The 25,476-nt window shown below is 44.7% G+C and overlaps 1 protein-coding gene across 6 annotated transcripts in view; it reads left to right on the forward strand.

Annotated features, from left to right (window-relative positions):
* Positions 1–18: 18 nt before the first annotated feature.
* 5ptasei (inositol polyphosphate-5-phosphatase A) overlaps positions 19–25,476 on the forward strand; it is a 40,371-nt gene continuing 14,913 nt past the window's right edge. For 3 of the 6 annotated variants that reach the window (XR_013319683.1, XM_077687788.1, XM_077687787.1), the window contains exons 1-14: positions 28–178; positions 517–635; positions 1,359–1,400; positions 1,467–1,567; positions 2,881–2,968; positions 4,388–4,451; positions 4,580–4,683; positions 9,845–9,961; positions 10,049–10,104; positions 11,318–11,402; positions 11,604–11,699; positions 11,903–11,980; positions 18,906–18,979; positions 19,045–19,156. Coding sequence is in view for 5 of the 6 variants with exons in the window: in XM_077687788.1 (XP_077543914.1) it covers positions 576–635; positions 1,359–1,400; positions 1,467–1,567; positions 2,881–2,968; positions 4,388–4,451; positions 4,580–4,683; positions 9,845–9,961; positions 10,049–10,104; positions 11,318–11,402; positions 11,604–11,699; positions 11,903–11,980; positions 18,906–18,979; positions 19,045–19,156 (1,077 nt within the window). In the remaining variant the exon portion in view is untranslated. Of the gene's footprint in view, positions 179–229; positions 636–1,358; positions 1,401–1,466; positions 1,568–2,880; positions 2,969–4,387; positions 4,452–4,579; positions 4,684–9,844; positions 9,962–10,048; positions 10,105–11,317; positions 11,403–11,603; positions 11,700–11,902; positions 11,981–18,905; positions 18,980–19,044; positions 19,157–25,476 lie in introns of those variants that run through there. The other 3 variants (XM_077687789.1, XM_077687791.1, XM_077687790.1) reach the window with 3 other exon arrangements.

Genomic DNA, 25,476 nt, shown 5'->3' on the forward strand with positions numbered 1-25,476 from the left:
ATCGCCAAAGCAAGAGGCGATCGAGCTGCGCGCGCTGCCCAGCGCGGTCGAACAGATTGGCTGTCGCGGGGAGTAAGCTTTGCCTTGTCAGCGAGCGGCGAGGAATGTGCGCACGCCTGTGCCGCGGCTCCGGATCGCTGCAAAGCTGCGCTCCGCAAGCTCGGTCGACGCGAATGTGGTACGTATACGGCCCGCCCGAAGCACCCGTAAGGTGCACGGGTGTGTGCTGGAGATTCGCTTTTTCTTTCTGCTTGATAGAGGATGCATCAGAGTTGAAAATTGGCCGGGGCGCTGCTTTGTGCGTTGTTTACTGCGCGACTTCGGCGCAAGCCAGCATAGCGTAGCGAGCGCGCGAAAGCAGACGCAGGCGCATAGTTGCCCAAACAGTGGTTGACGTCAGGAGCGGTGGGCGGGCTTGATTGTGCGCTTCCGCTAGGAAGAGGACTCTGCTGCGATCATGGACGCTCTGGGCTGATGGGCAGGCTCAGCATGGGAGCTTCTGGGGGCCTCCCGTAGGCGCACCTTGGTTTCCTCTGTCGACACGGCCACACCAGGAAAGGCGAACGAGGACAGTAATGGGCGAACACATACCGGTGCTTCTAGTCACGGCCAACGTAGGATCCATCTTTGAAGAGGTAAGGAAGGCCTGCGGGCGCTTTTTTTTTTTCGGCTGCCAGCGTTTCGCGGCCGAACGGCGAGGAAAAACGGATCGCTTGGCGCTGCGCAACGTCAGGCTGATGAGTTCAGAATAGCGTGTGTCCACTGTTTCGGTGCTGTAATTGCGTGGGTCGCGTTGGCGCAACGCCTTCCCTGTGCAAGTTTCGCGGACGCACGCAGCCGATCGAACCGGCGCTGCTAGTGCAGCTGCTACAGCGCTGCTCTCCCGTGGACACGAGTGTCCATCTGCGCGCAAACGCACGCACGTCGAGAAATGCGGGCAATTAAGCTAGTCCTTGCGCTGTCCCACGACGGCTGGCGGCGGGGCACCTGAACTCCCGTCGAGCTGCATGCTCAAATAAATATATGCGGCTCGGTCATGCTTGCAGCGTCAGAGAGCACCCCGCCCCAGATCGCGAGAAGATAAAAATACCCTGCTGGCAGTGGTACGCATTGTTATGGTCGCGCTATTACACGCGCCGACGTAACCGGCATCCGTGGTCGTGCACCACTAATGATCGGATGGCCCGATTGGGGCACAAAAATAGCATTGCTACATTCTAGCTTGTCACGGGCTGTGAATACGGCCTCCAGTAACTTCACGCGTGCCGTGAAGCGTTCACGGTCTTGTTTCGGTTTAGCCGTTCGCCTTCGCGTTCTGTACGTTGCGCGCACTGATCGCCTTGTGCATCCCTTTGCAGCCCCGAATACTTTTGCCGGGATGGATAGGCGAGTTCCTTCAGGTGGGTGGCCCGAAAACGACGCCTGCTTTACGAGTGCTCTGAATGCCTCCTTTTGCGCGTGTGCAGACGGTGAAGCAGTATCAGCCCAGCTTCTTGGCTCTGCATTGCCAAGAAGTTGGCGGGAAAAACTACGAAAGGACCATGCCGCATGTGGCCGATTTCATCAGGTAGGAAAAGTCAAGCGCCAGTGCGTGTTATAATAATGCAAGGGTCATCTGGGACCGAGGGACAAGCCAGAAGGCATACCGTGCTCAATATTCGCCACATTCGAAGAGGAGATTAATTGAATTCCCTGTTAATAAATGCCATCGGCACGTCTGAAAACTGATGCTAAAGTAATTGGAAATGCAAGTATGAATAACTGGTCATTGCGAGGCCCTGAGTGTACTGGTTACCAGGAACATGTGTCATTAGAGAGCTCCAGCAAAGCGAACAACAGTCTTGGGCCAGTGCCCAGTGTACGGTCGGCTACTGGGTACTGTACCGAGACAGGTTAGCTCTGCTCTGCTATAGCCCTGTATTGATTTCGCTGTTCTGGTTCCGGTATTTTATTAGTAATGCAAGGTCCACACCCTGTCCTGAAAGCGTGCTAAGAAACGCAGAAATAAGGGATTGCGGTCTGCCATGGAAATTGTCTTTTATAACAGCCAATATTGTGCATTTAGTCGCACATCCAGGGTGCTAAAACAAATCTCACAAGGCAGTGGACCAGTCCCTGTATGGAGCTTGCATTGGCTGTGAACGAAAGGTGCACCATTGAAGCATGACAGAATCGCATGTTGCCATTCTTGCCTTGTGCGCCAGCTACGCTCGTTATACACTTTGAGTGCACACAACAGTGCAAACATGTCTGCCATGCTTTTGATCATGTGATCTGCACTTCCTTGACTGAGCATTTGAACTGAAATTCGTTCGTTTCACGCATATGTTGCACACCTTCAATGGCTTGTGTACTTCGTTTAATAAAATGTTTATTCTTTAACTACAACCTATGCAGGAATTGCCAGCTGCCTCTATTTTTTCATTGTGGTGAAGTGCAAGTTCCTCAAAGCTTCAAATATGATGCTCACAGCGATCAAAGAAGTGATAGCTTGTGTGGATTTTGTCATGGAAACATTGACGACTTGTTTCCCCCAAAGAAAAACTCAATATCTTCCTCAAAAGTGCAAAAACTTCAGTGTCAAGGAAGTTTTGTGTGCAAGACACAGTTTTCTGCTACGTGTTTTTTGCGGGAAAGCAGTTTTTTTTTTCTTTTCGCTCGCCAAAGTAAAAGTTTTGGGCTTGTTGCTCAGTTGTACATTCTCTAATAGCATGTGCTACAAAATGAAAAATGACACAAAAGGCAGCAAGCGACACCCCTCTTTGCCATGCCAAGAGCACTCCGAAAGCCTTTCTTTTATTGAAGGCTTCAGAGTGTTCATTTGTGGTAGAAACTTGACTCTTGTATTTTGTGACGCTTGAATGTCCTCCCTTCACGCAGAACTCTCATGGGCAGCGAGGAGCTGGCAAACTATGCAGCAGCGCAAGTGTTTTTGGACGAGGACTTCTCCTGCGTAGAAAAATTTACGGTAAGCTCCTTACTAGAAGGACATTTATTCGATGCAGCATATCCATCCTGTCAAGGCCAAAGTTGGAATGATTTGGAAGTCACTCCAGCTTTAATGGGCCTAGAAATTGGACACCGAAAATGGAATTCCTTTGTAAATGGCTAGCAAACAACCTAGACATTGCAACTAGCTTGTAATGAATGCAAGCAACTGATAGAAAGTGAAAAAAAAAAAGTCATAGATGAAGGCAGCCTTTTTAAACAAGTCAAGTTAAAGTGCAGTAGGGTAGCCTCCTAAAACTGGCAGTAGGTGCGGGGGGGGGGGGGGGGGGGGGGAAGAACCCCTTCACCTCTGTGGGCCACTGTGCATCAGATCAGTGCTTTTTGCTAATTGAGAAGAAAGATACACTCGCACACAAAAATAAATTGGGCGTGGTTGATGTCAAGGTCCAGTGCATAGCTTTTTTTTTTATTACTAAATGTGCAGTGAAGCATTGACAAGAAAGTGGCGAAGAAGAGAATATGGGCAAAAACCCAGGTCTGCCAATTGAAAACCAACCAGGTGACGATCCTATGTTTGCCGCCAAGCACTTAGTATGTGCTGTCATGAACTGAAAGACAAAAAAAAAGGCACCCTTGATCCTATTACTAAAAATATGATTCATTACTATCACCATCTACCAAGAAAAAAAAAAGGAGACAGTGAGAAGGTTGCAGGGAAAGTGCATGTAAAAAAAAAAAGAAAAGAAAAGTGGTGCACTGACAGAAAAATGCAAGGTCATTTGCATGCATTTCCAGAGGTTTCGGAGCGATGAAAGAACGGACAGGGCATTGGCTGATGCAGCAGCAGAAGGCTATCTAAGGCTTCAAGTGTACTGAAATGACACCAGTTTGTTTTTATGGCCTACTGTAGGTTCCCTTGTCCCCTCCTCCTCCTTTTTTTTTTTCTTTTTTTTTCTTCTATGGATCTTGTATGAAAATATCTTGCTCTCTTGAATGCTGCTAGCCCGTATAATGTGATGAAAGAATTGGAGCTGTGGGCTTGTGAGGCCCATGATAGAACGAATATTGAGTGCTCTGCGACAAGCTGCAACAAACTGCGCAGGCTGCATTGTTTCACCTGACAACTGCTGCTCGGGAGGCTTGTAGTATCTTGTTTTTTAATGGGGAATTACCTGCATATATTTGAGCAGTACGCCATGTACAGAGATAGCGTAAAATCACCTGTCACTGGTGTACATGTCTGTTCTGGGCTTGAGTGACACAGTGTCAGTTATCATAGGATGGCTTGAGTGAAGTTTTACTCGGTTTTAGGCTTTCAGTTCGTTAAATTTATTATATGTTCGAGGGCCTTAGAGTGTGTAGCTACAGGTAATGGAGGCCCGGAACACTGGGGTGGAGCAAATTACTTGACCTGAGTTGTCGTTGTCATTTTGTGTAGGCCCTGGGAAACTTGTACTTCATCCACCAGTCTCTGAAGAACCCCCAGATTTGGGACTTTCAAGGTAATAGCTCTTTCCTGGCGACCTTGCATGCAGTTGGTGTTCAGGTTGTTGTTGCTGTTTTTGACTGATGTTCTGTGAGCGCAGGTATGCGATTTTATACCCATTCTTTTCTGCATGTTTGCTTTCAGAGTGCTGCTTTCGACCAGTCACAGGAAAGGAGGTTCATTCTGGAAACATAGAAAAGGTGTTAACCAAAGAAAAGGTTAAATTCCCGCAGGAACTTTTTCCTGAAGTAAGAATTTACACCATAATTCTTTGGGATCCGGGGCCTTATTTTGGGAAAATTTTCTTTCTCATTTCACTCCAGCTTGCACCTGTTAGAGCAATTGTACGTACTGCTCGCTCTGCAACTGCAGCCATGTCAGAAAATAAGGGCGTACTTGTGGTGTTCCCAGTAGGTTGAGTGAACTGGGTTATGGCAAGGGTGGATATTCTAGGTGGCCCCTTAGGAGGGGTGGTGGCTTCGTGAGGCACGATCGCCCCCTTTTACCCTGCCCCTGGGGATCGGCTTCTGGGTGAAAGCAAGCAGTGGCATCGGAATATTGCCCCCACTTGAAACTTGTTGCTTTGTTCCGCCTGTGTCTTTTAATTTTGCCATATTCATGCTCTTTTTACATTATAGAGTAATTTGGTTGATAAGCGATGCACCCTGAACTGCACATCTTAATTGAAAATCAAATATTGATAGCCTGTGAAAAAGGGAAATCAGGGTTAACCTTATTCCTGTGGTGATTGTCACTGGGTTGATGCTAGGTTGATGCTTCTTTGGGCTCATCAAATGCCAGCGTGTAGACCACTGGGATATTCCTTGCGCTCAGCAATAAAACAGTGGTGGAGATCTTTAACTGGAAGCTAGCTGTGTGTCTACATGGCTGTCATATTGTTAAGAGGCATTGGAGGTGTGGCTGAAGTTTTTGTTTTTATTGAAACTCGGAGGCCTAGTCTTGCTAATTTTTGTTTCTAGTAATTGGTTGCACTGGAACAGCCTTGCCCACTTACAACAGTGTGGGGGAACAAAAACCACTTCGATATGCGTACCTTTTACTTATAACTGGTTTTCAAGAAAAAAAGTATGGGTGTGCAAATATTCAAATGTTTTGAATATTGAAGCAGATAACACAGTTGATTCGGCTTCAAATTGAACACATAGCACTATCAGAAAATTTCAAATCTTTTTGAAGAGTTCAAAAACGTGAAGGGACAAATGTTTCAATGAACTTGGATACATAAAATTATGCCTTGTTGAAAATGAGAAATGCCCCGCTAAAACACATGCAAAATTTGTTCTTTGCAGGAAGTTAGAACTAGCTGGGCACCGGATGTATCGCACTTGAGTGCTTATAATCAATCGCTGCAGGCGTGCACTGGCTTCCTCCACTAGCGATGACAGGCTTTCCCACAGTGCAGTAGTGAGGAAGGTGCTTTTTGAAAGGAGCGCCCCTTATCTCCTTGGCATTGGCTCAGCTACGCCCCAGTGCTTCTCTTTGCATTCTGATAATGTGGTCACGCTCAAGCTGCCCTGGCCAACACCCTCTAGATAAGGAAGCCTAGCTATGTACTGACATAGTCTTAGGTATTGTAATCAAATGATGCACTAAGTTGTGATTTTTTTTTTATTGTAATGTTCCTTTTTTTTGTTGTATTGGACATTGAAAAGACTGTAATCTTATCTGGCTTCGTACTCCTAGAAACCATGATAAAGAGGCATTGACACCGCACAGGTGAAGAAGCTATTTTGCAGACCTTACACGCTTATTATCATGCACTTGCATTCAGTTTTGGTCTCAACTCTTTTTACAAGTTTATTATAGCATGCTTGGCATGCCCATTGCAAAAAAGAATATTTAAGAAAAAAATCGTTATTCGCACACACCCATAAAAAAGCCTAAAGGGAAAAAAAAGCAGTCTCTTTCTTAACATGAACTGCATTTCGCGAACATGCATTTTAGAATAGCTGCTTCAATGTCGTCCAACTATGGACAGACCACAGTATGTGGCATCAAAGAGATTGCACGTTAGTGAGCAAACAAGAGGGGTCTGTGGATTGTGTTTTCGTTATTGGAAACATCGTGACAGGTTACGTTATAGTATGATGACTTGAAAAACACCAGAAAAAACTGGCGACAAAATTTTCACCATTTTACGAGCGTAGGAAGTCAGAAATAAAACGTTTAGTGTTGTTGCGGATCGTTGTAGCAGCGAGTGAACCATGCAGCACTGAGGAAGATTCAGGAGTTTTTCCTTTTGGGGGAATTTTCGGCTGTAATTCTGGCCAAAAGGGAAAAAGGGAATCTTTAAGATGCAGGGAATTTTAGGAGTCTTGGAGTAAAAAGGAAAAATAATGTCAGTAGACCGGACCTCACATCATTTATTACTGTTTCTTTTAAAAAGGTCTCTTAACAATCCACAGTTGTGTTCCTGCAAGCCAAAAGCATTCAAGACCGCTTCCAATCCAGTTCATAAAACAGGAGGGAACAGAAGAAAGAATACTCCATGAGAGAGAGCTAGTAAAGTGTAAAGCGGTGGCGGATCAAGGGCTCAAGCCTGTTCGCATGTATTCCTGCGCAATGTACAAAAATGTACTTTGGGTGCACCGTAGTTCACGTGCTGTCAACAATTGGAGCTGTGCCAGCAGTCCCGGCACTTGTTCTTTTTCATACGGGCAGTTTAACTTGGAGCTTTAGTATGCAAAGTAAGCATGCTGTTTGGTACAAAACATGATATGCTGAGTCAAATGCTGCTGAGCGGCAGATGTAGTGGAATTTAGTTCACTCTGAAACTCACTCTGAACAGCGTCTGCTTCTGGAAGGCCACATAAAGGAGACACAGGTGACGCATGCCCAAAACTGTACAGGAATCCTTGTAAAGATTTATCACCTTCAAAAAAAGGATGCAGGGAAATTTGCAAGGAATTCTTGAGAAACCTGCGGAGGAAAATGCTAAAAATAGAGAATTTCTTAACCTAGAAATGGGAATTTTTCTCCCCAGTACGGAATATCACTGGTTAGAGTTATGGGTAATTTTAGCTGCCATCACTGCAGATGATCCTGCATCTTTGGTTACAACTTGCATTCAGTAAAGTCCGTTAAAAATGCCAAATATTGCTGCTCAGGTTGCTTTTCAATTTTGGTTGCTTTTCAACTCGGGTAGTGCGCATACACTCAAACACAAACCCAGTTTCGATGCGAGTGCACCTCAATGCCTACAGCTTGGGCCACACTAATGTACTGCTGCCATCAGCAGCACCTCCTTTGTTTACAAGCGTCGCGTTTGTCTACAAGTCGACCTTCACCTTGGTGGGAATACTGGCACACATGCACGGTTTGTTGGCTACTTCAGTGGCTGCTCTAGCGGCTGCCAGCTGGGGAGTGGCGCTGACACTTTCGTGGCAAGAAGTTGCACTGAGACTTTCCTCCAAGGCAGTCTTTGCTGCAAGGTCTTGCGATGCAGTGAAGCAATCATTTGGAAAGAGCAGGGCAAAAGTTTAGACTATGCTGTGTGTAGTACCACTGGCCACACTTTCCAGAAATGTTTGTCGTGAATTTACATTTATATTTGGAGGTTTACATCATTGATACTCTTTTCCGACTGTTGCAAAATATTATTTCACTGCGTCTGCTCAAGTCACTTTATTTATGTTAAGACTGGACTCAAATTGGTGTATTATGGTGGACTCAAAACATAAGTGTATTAGACCTTTTTGGTAAGATGACACGTCATCACCCCACTACAAAGGGGAAACCAATAGTAATCATCATCATCATCATCGTGGTTTGGAAATCCGCCGCGGTGGCTCAGTGGTTGAGGCGTTGTGCGGCTGAGTCCAAAGACGCGGGTTCGATTCCTGGCTACGGCGGCCTCTTTTCTGATGGAGGCAAAAAGCAAAAACACCTGTGTGTTCGATATTTCGGCGCATGTTAAAGATCCCTAGGTGGTCAAAATTAATCCAGAGCCCTCCACTATGGTGCGCCTCATCACTCGTGTAGCCTTAAACCCCACATTCAATCAATCAAATGAAATTGGTTTGGAAATGCATAAATTAAAATGGCAATTCAGTTTTTATAGTCCAACAGTATATTTTGTTGCAAATTGTCTGGTCCGTTCTGTTGTGTCGTGAGAGAGATAGAGGGGAGGTTTGCTTGCTTGTAGGTTATTGTTGTGGGCACTTTTTTAAATTATTGCATTAGTGATGAATGCATTGGGTTGGGTGAAGTGAGAGTGATGCTATGTGCCCTCCACTGCTTGCTGGTGCTGTCGAGCAATTTTTCACCATTCTCCATCCTGCACTTGTGCGAGAGAAAATCAACACCCACTACTCTCTTCACTTTGTGTTGGGATGTTACACTATCCTTGGCTCGATTTTAGTAGCATCAGCATAAATGCTACGTATCGCAGGGATGCGGAAGTGCATTTGTCAAATTCTTATTTGTGGCTGCACTAAATTTTATCCCTTGCAATGCATATTTCACTCTTTGGCAACAAAAGTCTAGAACCTTGGCTTATCTGTAATGGGTGGCAGAAGAGGAAAAAACCATACTTCATTCGTAGCCGCCGCATCAACTACTGCAATGACGTCTCTCTGGTTTTCAATGTGTTTTAATACTGTCTGAACGTATAGGTATTGATTTTCACTCATTTCATGGTTTATATCAACTTTTTGTTTGTTCATGAACAGGTTACACAGGTTTAAGGTGTTAGCTATCTGTTTAATTTAAGCCCTGCGGAATTTGCCAGGTGCTGTTATAGCTGACGTTAGCAAATTGGCATTGAGAATGGTGCAAGGGAAACAGGACTTTTGAATGCACTTTCCCCATTCAAAAATGCATATACTTTGCCCAAAGAAACTTTTGAACATGGCCTGTGCTTCAATCTGGTAAGGTAATTAGGCAATGCTTACTATTCACTGTGATGTCTCTTTAGTGTCGCACTGCCACCTCGGTGGAATATCTACTGCCCTCGCTAATTTCGTATCATAAGAATTAAACTTTTCTGGGTTAGTTGTTTGTGATGGTTTGTACTGATGTTAGTAAGCCTTGCAGTTAGATAATATATTAACAAAGCTAATCATGGAGATTGCCTACTGAATGGAGAGTTTGTGTGTGTGTGTGTGTGTGTGCGTGTGCACGCATGCAGGAGAGAGAGAAAGAGAATATATGTGAATGAATGAATGAATGAATGAATGAATGAATGAATGAATGAATGCATGCACAAGGAAATGTGTTTGATCATTTAGTCTTGTTAAAAAAGATAAATGCAAGTGTTAACACTGTGTCACAAGTTTCAGTGCAGTACTTTACAGTGCAGTTCTCCAAATAGTGATCACTATTTGGAGAACTAAAGTTTTTGACGTGGAACGAAGTATAACGTAGCATTCTGTTCTTTTTTTTCTCCAGTGCAAATGGTCCAGAAAAGGCGTTATGCGGACGAGGTGGAACTTACATGGCACTGTATTTGATCTAATAAATATCCATCTGTTTCACGATGAATCAAACTTTATAGCCATGGAATCTGTAAGTTGAAAGGACGCATGTCTGCACACCTCTCGTGTCCCTATGCGATCTACGTTAATCTGCGGCACTTCTCTCTCTGTTTTCCAGTTTCCGTCTTCATACACAAAAAACAGACAAGGGGCACTTGATTACACCCTGAACAGGTGGGTTTTGGAAAACTCGCACTTGCTAGACTGAGCTCGCACCTTTGTGTGTAAAGGAGGGCAAATAATTTTTGTGTCCTTGCTTTGTTTTGCAATACCAAAAGCTGGTGGGCACTGCATAATGTCCATGTTGTCCGCACAGCCCTTGGAGAAGGGATTCTTTCTTCTTGAGTAGTTCTGCATGTAGCCCGGGGGGGGAATGCACATGCAATTTGTACGGCAATCGGAGCCAAGAACGTGGCATAAAAAAAAATCCTCACAAAACTCTGTATTGGCAGTATCTGCAATAATCTTCGGTTAAGTAATGTGCGCCAACACTGTGGAACGCAGGGCAAATGCAGCTACAGAGTTACTGTGAGAGGACCTGAAACCTCCTCAGTTGTAATCCAGGAACATTCTATCATGGCACGTAATATTACAGGCTGGGTATCGTGTGTTGCAGCATTGCTTCGTTTGCTCCAAATTTGTTTTCATCTGAATTTTGATGGCAGCGGGCTCTGGCTGCTGAACTCATGTAAGGGGGCTGTAGTAATACTGTGTGTTAAGGCAAAGGCACTTTGAAGCTTCCTTCAAGGTGCTTTGGTTGAACTTGCGTATAAATTGCATCGGCAGTTTTAAAAGAAACTAGAGAATGGTAACTGTTAGTATGTTAAGTTTTGCTGGTAACATAGCAATGGCAGAGTAGACAGATCAAACTTGGGCTGCACTTGCAACTGATCATTGTAATGAAGAAGTATACGCCTTTCCATTTGCTAAATTTCAGTGACACACGAGCACACTTGGTATTGGAGCACATATGCAATTGGCTGTTTGACGCACTTCGCAGTCGCAGCGTGAATGGCACAGTGCCGCATTAAACTGGCTGCATCTGTAAGGTCAAAGTTCCAAGTAGTTTACTGGTTGACATCTTGCAGAATACTGAAGGCAAGCATGCTCACTCAAGAGTAATAACACGTTCACTGTAATGGCGAGTAATACGAACACATTCCAAACACCCACACAATTTTAATTTTCGGACAGTGCTTTTTGACATTGCGATTTTGCTCTGTGGCATTACTTTGGTCGTAGCATGGGCTTGACATGGGCTTGCAGTTTTTGTGACCTCGCTTCCTGTTTTTTTTTTTTTTTCCCGAGTTATTTGTTTTGTGTCATTTACTTATGTGGAGTCATTGTTTTCATGTGCAACAGTATAAGAATTGTTTTTCATTTCAAGGATCCAAAATGACAAGTATGAAAATGTTCCATTCTTCATCTTTGGAGACTTCAATTTTAGACTTGACACGCAAGCCGTCATAGAGGTTTGTACCTGACACTTTCCTGCTTGCTTTGTCTGATGTTGCCATACTGCCTCGAGACACTAATATTCTGCCATGTGCGTGTGCTTCACTTCACTATTTTCCATTTTTCCCGCTTTTTTTTTTCCCCCTCTTCAATGAGCATGCCAGCAGGTGACGTAAAAATTTCCCCTTTTGAATGCGAGCAACTGTTGCACCTTGCAGGAAATTACAGACAAGGCACCTCCAGTTCAAGTGAAAAGTGCCAAAAATGGGGACGTCACCAAGGTTCTCTTCAGGGATCCTAAGGACGAGAACAAGGTGAGAGTGAATGATGGCCAAGCTTGAGCGAGCCTATATAGTCTTATATTCTGTCTCCCGTTGGGCTTCTGTGAAATCCAAAACCGCTACTATACTAGGGGCTGGTTAATACATCACTGTGTATGTGGTGCCAGTTTCATTGGAGTCGAACTTTTTAAAAAATGAATTATAGCAATTTTTTGTTTCCAACTGGTGCTTTGCAGGTGGTGCTCACAGTGGAACGAAAAGTATTCTCTCTCCAAGACCACGAGGAGGCCTTCTATCGGAATGGTGGCAAATGGGCAAGTGTTCCTACTTATTGCAGGCTGAAAGGTGCCTTGACTCGCTCAGCAATAATCAGGAATCACTTCGACTGAACAAAGTTCTGAAATATCCTCTTGTTTGTGACTTTATGTGCGTTCAATCTGTCATGTGCATCAGTCACGGGTGGCCGTGGCATAGGAACTAGTACATTCTGAATACATTTAGACTCTCTTTTTGTAATACAAGCAATACAAGCAGAAGTGTGAGCATGAATGGAAAGGAATTGAGCCGTCGGAGATTTCAGGATAGATTTAAACACAGCAGGCACTTGAAGGATAATGGGGTTGTGTTAACTGAGTGCACTGAAATTTCGAAGGCTGAGGGTAGACCACTGTAGGCAGCATTTCTGGACATTGAAGGGGTTTGGGGCAATGTAATAGTTGCTGTGGAGTATCCTGATCAAGCCGTTATAGCACACTTGACATGGGAAACACAGAAAGGCTCAGCTGGTCAATGCCCATTCAGGGTTGTGACAGGAGTGCCCTTTGAGCTCACTGCTGTTCATGCTTTACACGGCAGAGCTAGGAAAGAAGTGGGGATAAAGTCAGTCGTGGTCAAATTTCATATGTGTAGGCAACAAGGCGAAGCGGTGCCGGGATGTATGCAGATGACACTTGTTCTTTGGCTGATTGCCAAAGAAGTATGCAGCCAGCTGCTCATATATACTTGCGGCCAAGAAGCCTGATACCTTGGTTTAAATATTAGTACAGAAAAGTTAGGGATAATGGTTTTCATTGGAAGTACAAATAAATACACCAAAGTGCGATGAATTTAGAAAGGCATAATGTTTCGGGGGTGCTCATATTTGCGGACATGGTACTCTGCTTAAAATCAGACACCCTATTGGGCCTAGAAGTAAATGAAATGACGATAGGCCATTAGGCTTTAGGCATGTATGGCAAAACAATGAACAAAGCAGTACAGGAAGGTCAGAGCTGGCCGTTGTTCAAAGCTTGAGAAGATTAAAGTAAGATATGTTTTGAGAGAGGTTACGAACTGTGAATCACTCGAAGAGGGCAGGCGAAGTATACCTTTACATAAAAGCGTGGGCATGCAGTGGCGAAACTAAACTGTAAAGCTAACTGAGATATGTGAACAGGGAAGGAGCAAACGCGACCAACAGGCAAAGCAGACGAACGAGTAAATGGAGGAAAAAAGTGAAATTTCAAAATGTCTTTAAGGGGGCACGAGGAAGAGCAGTGTTATTCCAAAAAGTAAAATCTGTGTGATAGCTGTGAACGCAGTGCTTCGCTATTTGAAGCTTACTCTTTTGTTACCACGCCTATTCAAAATCGTTCAATTTGAACGATACCTTGAGAGCCCCTTTTCATAGTGTTCCAGGCGTTTCTGGAAGAAGTAAAGCTATTTGGGGTTAGCTCAGGAAATGCCCTTTCAAAGTCATTTGTCTTTTCATTTTTGCAAGAAAAACGTGATTTTCGACGCGCATTTGCATCACCTGGGGGTGGGAAAGGGGCGTGGTCATCGTGCGTCACTGCCACCAAAGAAGAAGGCGTGCTGCTCGTAATTATTCTGCATCGGTGTTTGCTTTTTGTTATCAGGGCACAAATGGTACAAGATTTTAAATTGTCAGGTAATTGTAATAATCACTGAAATCGGCTGAAAATATAAAGCAGTGCCTGTTTGCAAAGTTATTCTAGGCAGTTTTATTTCCTTTGTGCACGTTGGTTTAGGTTGTGCTGTAGTTCTACTTACCATAGGGCCATTCGCAAACAGTTTACAACAGTTTCGGTTTCGTTTCTGCATCACAAAGGTCATATTTGGCGCTACTATGCAGGTACCCAACTTCAAGCCTATTTGCCATGGTGCCTTCAGCGTCCGCTACTGATTCTCGAAAAAAGCATGGCACTTGTGATTTCATCCCACCCTAAGCTGATTTCTGCGATAAGAACTTCTGGTGAAAGTCAAAAGATAACACCCAGTTGCCAGATATCAGTTTCGACAAGGAGAGCGCTTCAAACCGCCAGCTGTTCACCGGCTAGTTTTGTTTCCATACGAGGGTATCACTGGAGCATAGGGTTTCTCACTAGCATTGAAAAAACTCTAAGCTCCAGAGGTCTAGTGCTGCTCCCTAGTTGAACTGTCTATTCGTACGGAGTCTCCAACAGGTTTGGTATTGTTTCTTTTTGAAAATGTTATGTGGCGCTGCAATGCAGGAGGCTCGTAGTGCTGAATGAACTCTTTCGTCACGCAACAGCTACTCGATGAAAGCTTGCAGGGCACGAGCACATCGCATTCTAGCATATCGCACCCAGTTACTGCAAGCAGGGCTACAATAGCGAGTCAGAAGGTGATAATAAACCGCAGGTTTTTGATTTGAGAGGTAACTGACAGTGAATGTCAATGAGCATCAACCACCGAGTTTCGCTTTCAACTCCATGCAAATTTTTCCACATCACGTGCTTGTCCCGAATACTGTTGCAGGGACAAATTAGTGCCTCCAATAATGTCAAACTGCCAAATTCCTTCTAGGGAACCACCCAAAATTGTGAATTTTGAAATGGCGGTTGGGCTTCACTGCATGGTGCGGGCACCACGCGTGCTAACGTCTTTTTTTATATATCTCCCAGGCAAAAATTTGAAGTGGTTTTCGAAGTGGTCCCACTTCATTCAAAGTGGTCCCACTTGCCTGCAAGTGGGATCCAAAGTGGTCCCACTTGCCTCCAAGTGGGATCTGAAGTGGTCCCACTTGCCACCAAGTGGGACCTGAAATGGTGCCACTTTGACGCAAGTGGGACCACTTGCAAGTGGTGCCACTTGCAAGTGGTCCCCCAACAGGTACCACTTGGTTCAAAGTGGGAGCTGAACTGGTCCCACTTGCTGCAAGTGGTCCGCGAACAGATACCACTTGCTTCAAAGAGGTGCCCGAACAGGTCCCCCTTGAGGTGAAATAGTATAAGTGCAGCACATCTCCTGCTTCTACAACACTGGTTTTGGGTCATAACCCCTCTTTCCCCCCACTACCCCCTTATCCCGAAGTAGCTTTTCCCCCACTACCCTCTTATCCCGAAGTAGCCAATGTGAATGTCGATCGAATAACAATTTCAGATTGTTTTCTTCCATACTGTGGAAATAGCTTTCGAAAATATTCACAGAAAAAAATCCGTATTATATTTAGTTCGTTTTTTTTTTAATCTCATACCACACACTCCACTCGAAGACATCTTACTTGCTATCTAGTATGGCAGAAACAATTTTTTTCAGGCGGTCGTAACGTTGCTGCCGTAGCGCAAGTGCGCAGGTGTAGTACATTGATCAAAATGAACCGAGAAGAGAGTTGCAACCATCGACACATCTCGCGATAGCGCCGCTCGTCTCAGCCCATGTAATCGGCAATAGTTGAGGACTGTCTTTGCACACCTACTTGAGGTATAAATGATTGAATAGCTAGTGCTATCGCGAGCGGCTGCTCCCAAATTACATGGCCTACAATCAGTGCTCTTGATTTGCAAAATGAGCGGGAGTGTTTTCTGCGGCAGTTGTTACGGTTGGTGTCGTATTTAGATTATGTGATAAAGTTGCAGCTGTAAAGCTTAAAATGAGGGCTAAACATAATTAAACGACGTCAAAAATTTGTTTTATAATTTTATTGCAAGGCATATGCCATATAAAACTCTTATTAGCCTTTTTAACGCGATTCATGAACCCCGGCGGCAGTTTCGTACACATGCAAAAACGTCACAAAATGGCGTATGTTGTGGATGAGACTGGTGAGCGCGGTCGCCTTTTCAGTTATATTAGCGTGCAACCGCCGTGTTTTGTTTCTTTGCGATGCCACGCATCGTGTTTATTAGCAAGTGCGTCACCTGCGGGAAACGCAAGAACTTCTGCGCCGGCATATGTTCCAAGCTTTCATATCTCCGCACAAGGCGAAGTGACAAGTGTGCGGGTTTGACTGGTCGTACTAAGAGGTAGGTACCTTTCTTTTCCCAATGAAACTGTGACGTCTGGTGCCGGATGCTGTCCGACGCTTTTTAACATTGTAGATTTTAAAAATGAGGTCAACGAGCTGCGCTTTTATTAGTATAAGCCACGTTTCGTGGTTCAAGTGAATGAAGCACGTGCGTGCGGTAGCCGGTGTTTGCTGGCGCCTCGTAGTCTTTGTGAAATCTCCCCCCCTACCCGAGACTGAATTCCGTGCAGTGCGCCTCGCAGGTATTGTGCTCGCGAGACTGGCTGCCGCCGTCGTGATCTGCCGCCTTGCGGCCCGAAGGCAGGCGTCGTATATGCGTGCCGTCCTCGTGAAACTCGGCACCCAAGGGCCAAGTCAAGCGCCGTGAAACTGCCATACTCGCTCGCCAACGCGCCCCGGCAGCGTGCGCGTCGACAGGGTGCTGGCGGAGTTGTGCGGGAAGAAAAGTAGCCAAGAGATCAGGACGCAGGAGGTGTAGTTAAATAGATGGGAATTTACAAAGTGGAAGGGCGATAAATTAATATGCGAGGGCAGGAGAAAGAGTTCGCGCCGTGCGCCGGCGAGCGAGTATGGCAATTTAACGACGCCTGACTTTGTTGGCGAGCTTCACGGTTACGGCACGCATACCGCGACACATGTCTTAGAGTTCACAGAGGCATAGAGTTCACAAACGTGGAAATTGAAGGAGAAATGCGCTCATGTGGCCTCGCGGGGAATTAACATAGTCACGGGGGGGGGGGGGGGGGGGCGGAAGGGGGGGGGGTGTAGATTTCACAACGCTTACTGGGCTTTGTGTTGTTTGTTGCATTTGTATTGCTACTAATTATTAATAATTTGATGGTTATGCAACCTCTGGGACTCTGAAACTCTGAAGGTAAGGAGTGCGCGAGAAATTCGATAGCCCCGTGGAATACTTTTGTTCTGTTTTATAAAACTGATCAACGAGCATTCATATTTCTGCGGTTTTTGAGTGGCCATGTGACCACGTCGTCTTGGAAACTCTCTGATTTATTGTAACGTGACCCAATAGATGCGATAGGCCAACATCCATTGCATCCCAGAAAGGATGGAATTCCAGCGAGATATTGTGGTAATTTTAGCTAGACAATGTCTAGGTGAAAATAACACTGGAAAGTAGAATTTGTCAGTACGAAATTAAATAATTCCTGCTTGTAATCATGTTTGTCCTGCAAGAAAAGACCAATTTTGTAGCTTGATGTGCAGCTAAAAATTCCAGCAATCCAGCTTGTGTTGCAAATTGTTCTACCTAGGATGCAGCTACTACTTCAGCTAGAAAAATTCTAGTTGAGATACTTCTAGACAAATGAACTTTCTGGTTCTATAATCAAGCTAGAAATGGGATTATTTTCATCTGTGTACAGACAGATTGGTGTACTATTTACACCTGTGAGGCATTAAATGCACTTGCTTTAAACTTGTTACCTTTTACAAAACTAAAAAGCAGCTTAGCCCTGAAAGAGTGGCTACAAGCATTGGTAAGCAGCAGCATTTTTTTTTTTCATGCAAACATGTGCCTGATTATGCTTTCCTTTTTCTTTCTTTTTAGGAACAGCGACCCACTGAGCAGCGAGAAGCAGAGCATTCATGGGACATTATGATACAATTTTTACGATGATTAGAAGGAAATGAATTAACAGCGGGACGAAGTGCAATGTCTGGTGTGCCATTTCTTTCGGTTTGTCCTGTTGTTAGTGCATTCCTCCTAATCATGCGAGACCAACTAACCCTCTAGATTGCTTTGATCTTGTGTAACAGAAAATTCAGGACCTGCGAGAAGGCAAGAAGTACCAGTTGTAATTTCTGATTGGGTGCCTAAAATAAATCGTGCAAACGTTTAAGCAAAACTGTGATTTTCTTCGCACCGAAGGCCTCCAGCATGCCACTATCAAGTGGTCCCACTTCCCAAGTGGTCCCACTTTAAAGTGGGATATCGAACAGGGACCACTTGGCAAGTGGGACCGCTTGCCAAGTGGGATATCGAACAGGGACCACTTGGCAAGTGGGACCACTTGCCCAAGTGGTCCCACTTGCCAAGTGGTCCCTGTTCGATATCCCACTTTAAAGTGGTCCCACTTCAAATTTTTGCCTGGGCTGACAAACTTCCGCGCAATTCAACTTTTTTAAGGGTATGTTTCTGAAATGTTTCCTTACAAAATGTATATTCGAAATTTTTTCTATCGGTGGTTTGTTGTACACAATTCCTTTTAAGAACTGGTGTTGTTGGAAAGGGTGTTGAATCATCTGCATTTAATGTCACTGCAATATGTGCCTAACTAGTATGGTTAGCAGAAGAAAACCTTTCTTAGACCGCTAAAGATCGGTCAAATTCGCGTGGTAACGAAAGAGTGAAGCAGGTTGTATCAGAATGAAGAAGTTTGTAGGAAGTAAACACAAAATGATGGGGCATGTGTTATCTGTGGAAAGGAAACAAATGGTTTTTGCTGAAATATGATCCATGTGGTGGAAATGTCCACCTTCCTGAAGCTCTGGGGTTTAAAGGCAATACACACACAAAGTGAACTGCAATGCCTCGGAGGTGACAAAACGGAGAAGTAAAACTTAGAACATCTTTCACCGATTATGAACTAAATTTAATTTACTCGAGCCTGCCGCTAACACAAGAAGGGTAGAACTATGTAGATGCATTAGCTTCTGTTATGAGATGATGCATCACTCGTCGTGGTTATGCGAGAAGTGAATGGGAGGCCTCAGGCACAAGATCCAAGTGCTGTAACGGTATGTTGCGGGTTGGCATGTATCCACTTTCCCCTCCACACTTTGGGTCACCCAGAACGTTCATGATTGACCAGCATTTGCGTGAAGGCTCAGGAGTTTGTTTTCACTGGTGGTTCGATGGCTCCTACATGCCAATTCGTGGATCCGTGCACACGCTGAATCCATCTTGAGACGTGAGCCGAGCGGGGCCTCGCTTTCTTTCCGCATGCTCGCAGCTGCAAGAGCACGACAAGGAGCCTGGACTGTTCAAGGACCGCCTGTTTGAGTTTGACATCGCCTTCCCACCGAGGTGAGCCGTGGGGGTGTGGCGGTGAGAGTGCAGGCGGGTGATGCGTGTGCACGGGGCGTGTGCAGCTACCCGTTCAAGGAGGAGTCCTCGGGCCCCAGCAGTTACATGCGCACACGCTGCCCGGCCTGGTGCGACCGCATTCTGCTGAGCAAGTCGGCCAGGGCTCTGGTGTACACGGTGAGGAACCAGCCTTTGCTCTCTCCCTGCTGTTTCGGGCACGTTCCCTTGGAAGTGGGGGTGCTGGGGCATGCGCAGGACCTTCCCCAGTCGCTGACACCCCGGAGGCCTTGTTGTGGTTGTGGGTCTTTGTTTTCCCATTTACCAATATTTATTTATTTATTTATTTATTTATTTATTCACAATACCCCTAAAGGCCCCCGTGAGGGGGTATTACATAGGGGGGTTACATAGCACACGTGTTGTATTAGCGCAGTAAAGCGGAAAAAATAAACAAAAAGAAGCAAGAATGTTCACACTGAAAATGCAAATAAATACACATTGTTAACTTGAAAAAAGTGATAACGCAGTAATCAAATCATTATAGCAAACAAAAAAGACAGGAATATAATACAGATGGTTCAAATTCAAGCACGACACGATGTACAATCTATCAGAACAACAAGAACAAAAATAAAATACAGAGCAAAAATAAAAATGTTCAGTACACAATTTCAAGGACGGGGAAAAAAAAAAAAAAGAGGAAAGTGCTAGGTTAGCTGTTGAATTAGTTCCTGGAATTTCGTGTTGTCTTTTTGAGAAGCGATATGAGATGGTAGATTATTCCATTCGACTATGGTACGTGGAATGAAAGACCGGGCAAAGGCAGATGAGTGGCAATTTGTGCGTTTAACTTTGTAGGAGTGGTCTCGGCGAGGGAAAATGACTGGAGGTGGCTCGAAGAAATCATCGTGAAGTGACGCGTGGTGATACAGCTTATGGAACAGTGATAGGCGGGAAAGTTGGCGGCGATGTACTAGATCAGGTAGTTCGGCGCGACGTTTTAGTGCTGTGACGCTAGAATGAAATGAGTAGTCTGAATATATGAAGCGAGCAGCCCGGTTTTGCAGAGATTCAATATCAGTTACGATGTATGCCTGATGGGGATCCCAAATGGCTGATGCATACTCAATTTTAGGACATATTAGTGTAGTAAAGGCAAGCTTTCGAATGTCGGAAGGAGCATGTTTAAGGTTATGCTTTAGAAAACCGAAAGAGCGATTAGCGGAAGCCAGGGTGTGTTTTATGTGATAATGCCATGACAGATCGGGTTGAAGGTGAACTCCTAGATATTTATAAGTGGATACGAGGTCAATTGAACGGTTATTGAGCACGTAGGAGGTAGGAAAGCGGGAGGCGCGATTAGTGAAGGACATATACTTAGTTTTAGAATGGTTTAGGGTCATTAGCCAAGATGAGCACCATGCATTGATAGCGTTAATATCAGTTTGCAAAGCTTCACGGTCATTATCGCAAGAAATTATTCGGTAAATCACACAGTCATCAGCAAAGATTCTTATTCGGGAAGAGACACAGGATGGTAAGTCGTTAATATAGATTAAAAACAGTAGCGGTCCTAGCACGCTGCCCTGGGGGACTCCGGAAGTAACAGGTTTGAAAGAAGAGGTACAAGTGTTAGCAGACGTGAACTGTAGGCGTGATGAAAGGAAATCTTTTACCCATGATAAAATGTTAGAGTGAATGTTAAGCCGAGAAAGTTTCGTGAGGAGCCTGTGATGAGGAGCACGGTCGAAGGCTTTTGAAAAGTCAAGAAAAATGGCGTCAACTTGGGATCCATCGTCGAGAGATGAATGAATGTCATGAATGAAACCTGCGAGCTGTGTGTCAAAAGAATATCCTCTGCGAAATCCGTGTTGGTACTTATGTATGATGTTATGATCCTCCAGGTAGTTGATAATTTGTGTGTGTATTATATGTTCGAGGAGTTTACAAATGTTACTGGTTAACGAAATAGGACGATAGTTTAGGGGAGAAGAGCGTTCACCAGATTCAGCGTTCACCAGAGCGTTCACCAGATTCAGCGTTCACCAAGAGCGTTCACCAGAGCGTTCACCAATACATGGCGCGTTATGCACGACGGGTTTACAAGAATGCTTTCACAGAACGTTTGATATTTGGCTGGACTCCTGGTGCATCTACTGTTCATGAAGACACTCAAACATTCTCAGGAAATTCTGAAATGCATATCTTTGTTGTAACTCTGTGAGTGTCTTGGTTGAGCGAAGGCAGCAACTTTGGAGTTCAGAGATCCGCGATTATTTTATTTGTGCGAATAGTTAGGGTTAGTGTCGTTGAAGCAAAGTGAATGCAAAATTTATTGAAGGAAAGCCATAGTATATTCATAACAATGTTACGTACCTACATAACATGGGCTTCACTGCACATATTAAAACTGCTTTGTTACTTACACACCAAATCTAACCAAACTTAGTGCACAAGTACACTTAGGCATGGGAGAGTCAAATAGAAATCACTTTGTAACTACCATGTATACTTTTCAAGTTGAGTACATCCTACTAATTTATCATCCCATAATTAAACAACTAATATAGCGTAAATTTTCTCATATTGTTGTGCCTTTGTGTTCACAAAGGTGTACTGGGTGTAATAAAACTGCTGTCTGGTTGCTTTTCTAGCCTCAGTAAATATCAGCAAAAATGGCATAATATTCATGCCCTACCCCTCAAGTTAAAAAATGCGTTTGCTCAAAATCTGTATATGCTTTTTAAATTTAGTTATAGCTACAAAGCCCCAAAAGAACTAGCAAACAGCTTTATTGCCCACAGTACATTTTTGTGAACGCAGTGGCACAAAAATTTGAAGAAATTTAAGCTTTATTAGTTCTCTAATTAAGAAATTACTAGTAGGATGCACTCATAATTTGAAAAGTATACAAGGTAGTTACAAAGAAATTTCTGTTTTGACCTTGTCATAGCCAACTGTACTTAACACTAAGTTTGGTTAGGTTCAGTGCATAAATTATGCAAGGTGTTTTACTTGCCACGTTCGTCACCTCTCAATCAGAAAGAATAGCAAGCATGATGAAACAACAAATAAAGACGTGCAGTTTAACACAAACATGGAAGACTTTTCTGAGGAAATAGAGCTCATGCATTTTTCAATCCTTTCTGTTGTTGTGTGGTACACAGAGGAGCATATTATTGCATACCATAGAGTTTCATACAAATAACTAGAGGGGAAACTGGCGCTAGAGTCAACGCGAACAAGGCAGCGGCGCTTACGCTTCAATGGGAATGATGGGTAGTTGTGGAATCGGATTGCGTAGGATCAAAATGGGCTTATGGCTGCGCAAACTGTGTTTTTTGACAAAAAAAGCTCTTATTGCCCGACTCTCCGTTTACAAATTACATGGCGAACAAGAAAGTTAGTGACGAAAAACCGAGTTTGTACGAAATAAAACCGCGCGTTTAAATAAAAAGCAGACGCGGAGTCGAGGGGGTTTGTGGAGCAGGTTTGCCATTTTCTGCCAACTACAGCAGGAAGCGGGCTTCTTTAAAAACTACTTGTAAAAATTTCGGCGCTGGTGGTTTGTAATAGTAAGAAAATTTTTGTGCTCATAAGAAAAAGGAAACCGATTACCTTTGGAGAAGTTATATAGTGACATACATCAAGCTGCGTTCCTATCAGCCGCCGGTGCTGCTGTTCTACGCCGTAGGAGCCGGCGTTCGCACGAAAGATTCGCAACCGTCCTCACCTTTGACCAGCTTTGACAATGCATTGCTCTGCCGAATGAGCAGCGCCGCAACTCCTAATTAGCAGGCAACTTCGCTGCACAGAGCGCCGTCATTTGTGTTTACATGCTCGCTGTGCGGCAATGCATTGATAACCCACCCAATTCGCAACTCTGGTTTCTGGTTACAGGCATGCAGTTTAAGGAGAAACGTATTTTGATCACTCCTCCCGACACCCCGCCTAGGCAAATGCGTTCATGTAAAGCCAAAATGAAAACGAAACTGCATGCAATCCATAGTAAGTTCCGCGAGCCATCAAGCGCCAATCCGAATCCACAACTATCCATCACGCCCATTGAGGCGTACGATCGCAGCGCCAGTTTCCCCTCTAGTTATATTGTAGGAAACTCTATGTTGCATACAGCTTTTCTGGCCTAGACTCTCATTGCTTTTGCTTCAAGGAAAGGAAGAAGTTAGTTTTTTGTTGGTCTGCCAATTTAAAAGTGCAGTGCAGAAGCTGTAAATAGAAACAAGGGCCCTGTTTACATAATTTTTCTTTTGCAGTCTTTTTGCAACAAAAAATTTATCTGCAACCTGTTGTTTCATTGACTTCAAGATTGTATTGATAGGGCAAATTATCCTGGACAAGTTGTGCTCAATGCTGTATCGTTTGCACAGAAATGCTCGACAGGCTGAGCGCGTTTTGCTTACTGTAAAAACTTTTGTTCCAGTCTATGACAGGGCATAGAGGACCAGAAAAATATAAAGGCAAATGTATTACTCTATCACCTAATGGGAACAGTTTACTTTATGCACATGCCCTTTCTAAGCTACATTTTTTTTAAGGGGGGGGGGGGGGGGTTAATACACCATTTTCCATAAGCAGCCGGGAAAGGAAGAAAATACTCGCAAACCAGTTCTCTCGGCGGCTCGCGCGCCTTCCGCTTCCGGCGGACCAGCGTTGCCTGTGCGCGCTGGGCTGCTACATCGCTCGGCGCGGTGTGCTCCGCTGCGTAGTTCAGGAGTGTTTTGCACCGTGTGCTTAGTTTTTGCGAAACTTTCAACTGTTTATGCCAATGCTGCGATGCCGTTCAAGGCGCAAATGTCGGTTGGTCAGCACTGTGCAGTGGTGTGTTAGGGAACAACCAGGGAAAGCGAGAAAAAGTCGCCGACAGCACATATTTGCACGACACTGCCTGGAGAAAATGCAATGCGGTTGCAACATGTTTTTGCTGCATCGCTTCCCAACGGACACCGAGTTGAGATATCGGTGGAAGCCGCTGATAAACCGCAACGACTTTGTACCAACGACCACCTCTAGGGTTTGTTCGGTGCACTTTTTGGACGGCAAGCAGGCGGAGCAAAATCCACTTATCACTGGCAAAGCTGTGACAAGGGCGACAAAACGGAACCCCGTGAATGTTAGAAGTAACTTTATCCCTCACAATACAACACTGATTGATTGATTAATTTATTAGGGGGTTTAACCGGCCGACACTTCATATAGGTGCGCCGTAGTGGAGGGCCCCGGATCAGTTGAGACCACCTGGGGATCTTTAGTGTGCGATTTTGGCGCATGTTAAAGATCCCCAGGTGGTCAAAATTAATCCGGAGCCCTCCACTACGGCGCGCCTCATCGCCTACGTTGCGTCGGCGCGTTAAACCCTACAATCAATCAATCTTTAGTGTGCGCCGATGCAATACAACATTACAATAAGTTCGGGTTCCTTGTAATCAATTTAAAATAACGTATATTGTTCGTTCATTATAGCCGATTGTCATTAACCCTTTGAGGGTCGAATTTTTTCACCAAATGCGACCCCCCAGGGTCAATTTTTTTTATTGCCGATTTAAATTCTTCGGATGAATCTATTTCGAGAAAAAAATATCGTAATTTTTTTAGGGTGACCATAAAGTGACAAAAAAATCGTTTGTGTTGTTACATACATGTGGTTTATTTATGAGTAACACAAGAAAAATCCTAAATAAAAATGAGAGAGTAACAAGCCGGCACCTTTTGAGTGGATCGAAATCAGATAGACATCGGTTTCGCGGGCGCAAAAAGCGGGAAGTGCCTGGAGGATAATACTAAAACCAGCCGCTGCGCGCGCGGCCGGATGCGCGAGTGATAGACGGTGCATCGCTCCTATAAAATACAAAAAAAGGAGAAAAGAGCCTCATCAATTTCGCAGGCGACCTTGGTCTGTGGCAGGCGCAAGAAGCGAGAGGCACCCGGGCGCCCGGTGGGCGATACCCAGCGCGCCCCCTCATTACCGGATACGCAAGCAATAGCTGGCGCGCCACTGAAGTAAATCATAAAAAAATAAAAAGAAGAGCCATCGGCGCAAGAAAAAAATTTGACGTACAGTGTAGACCATTTATAACGTAACCGCTTATAGTGCGGGACCGGATATAACGCGGGTTTTTGTGACCACCGGTTTGCCTCCCATAGAACTCAATGCATAAGCATACCGCTTAAGATGCGGTTGGCCGAAGCACAATACCGTTTATAGTGCGGTTTTTCGGTGGGTCTGCTCATCGACCGGCGCAGCTGGGGCATCGTTTTAGGGTAGCGAAAGAAAAAAAAATGATGAAATCGGCCATCTGACGCAGCGCGCTGACCCCTTGCTCTCCTCTAACTTCGACACAGAAGCAAAAAAATAGGCACCCTTTAGTTCGCGCGTACGTGATAACCACAACTGACCCTGCTTTATGCACCTCGGAAGATAGCGACCGGCTCCCCGTCCGCGTGTGGCAAGTTGTTTCTATTAATCGTGAACCGCATGG

The sequence above is a fragment of the Haemaphysalis longicornis genome, unplaced genomic scaffold, assembly GCF_048455015.1.
Source record: "Haemaphysalis longicornis isolate Haplotype H1 unplaced genomic scaffold, Haemaphysalis longicornis Haplotype H1 scaffold_1, whole genome shotgun sequence".
Lineage (NCBI taxonomy): Eukaryota > Metazoa > Arthropoda > Arachnida > Ixodida > Ixodidae > Haemaphysalis > Haemaphysalis longicornis.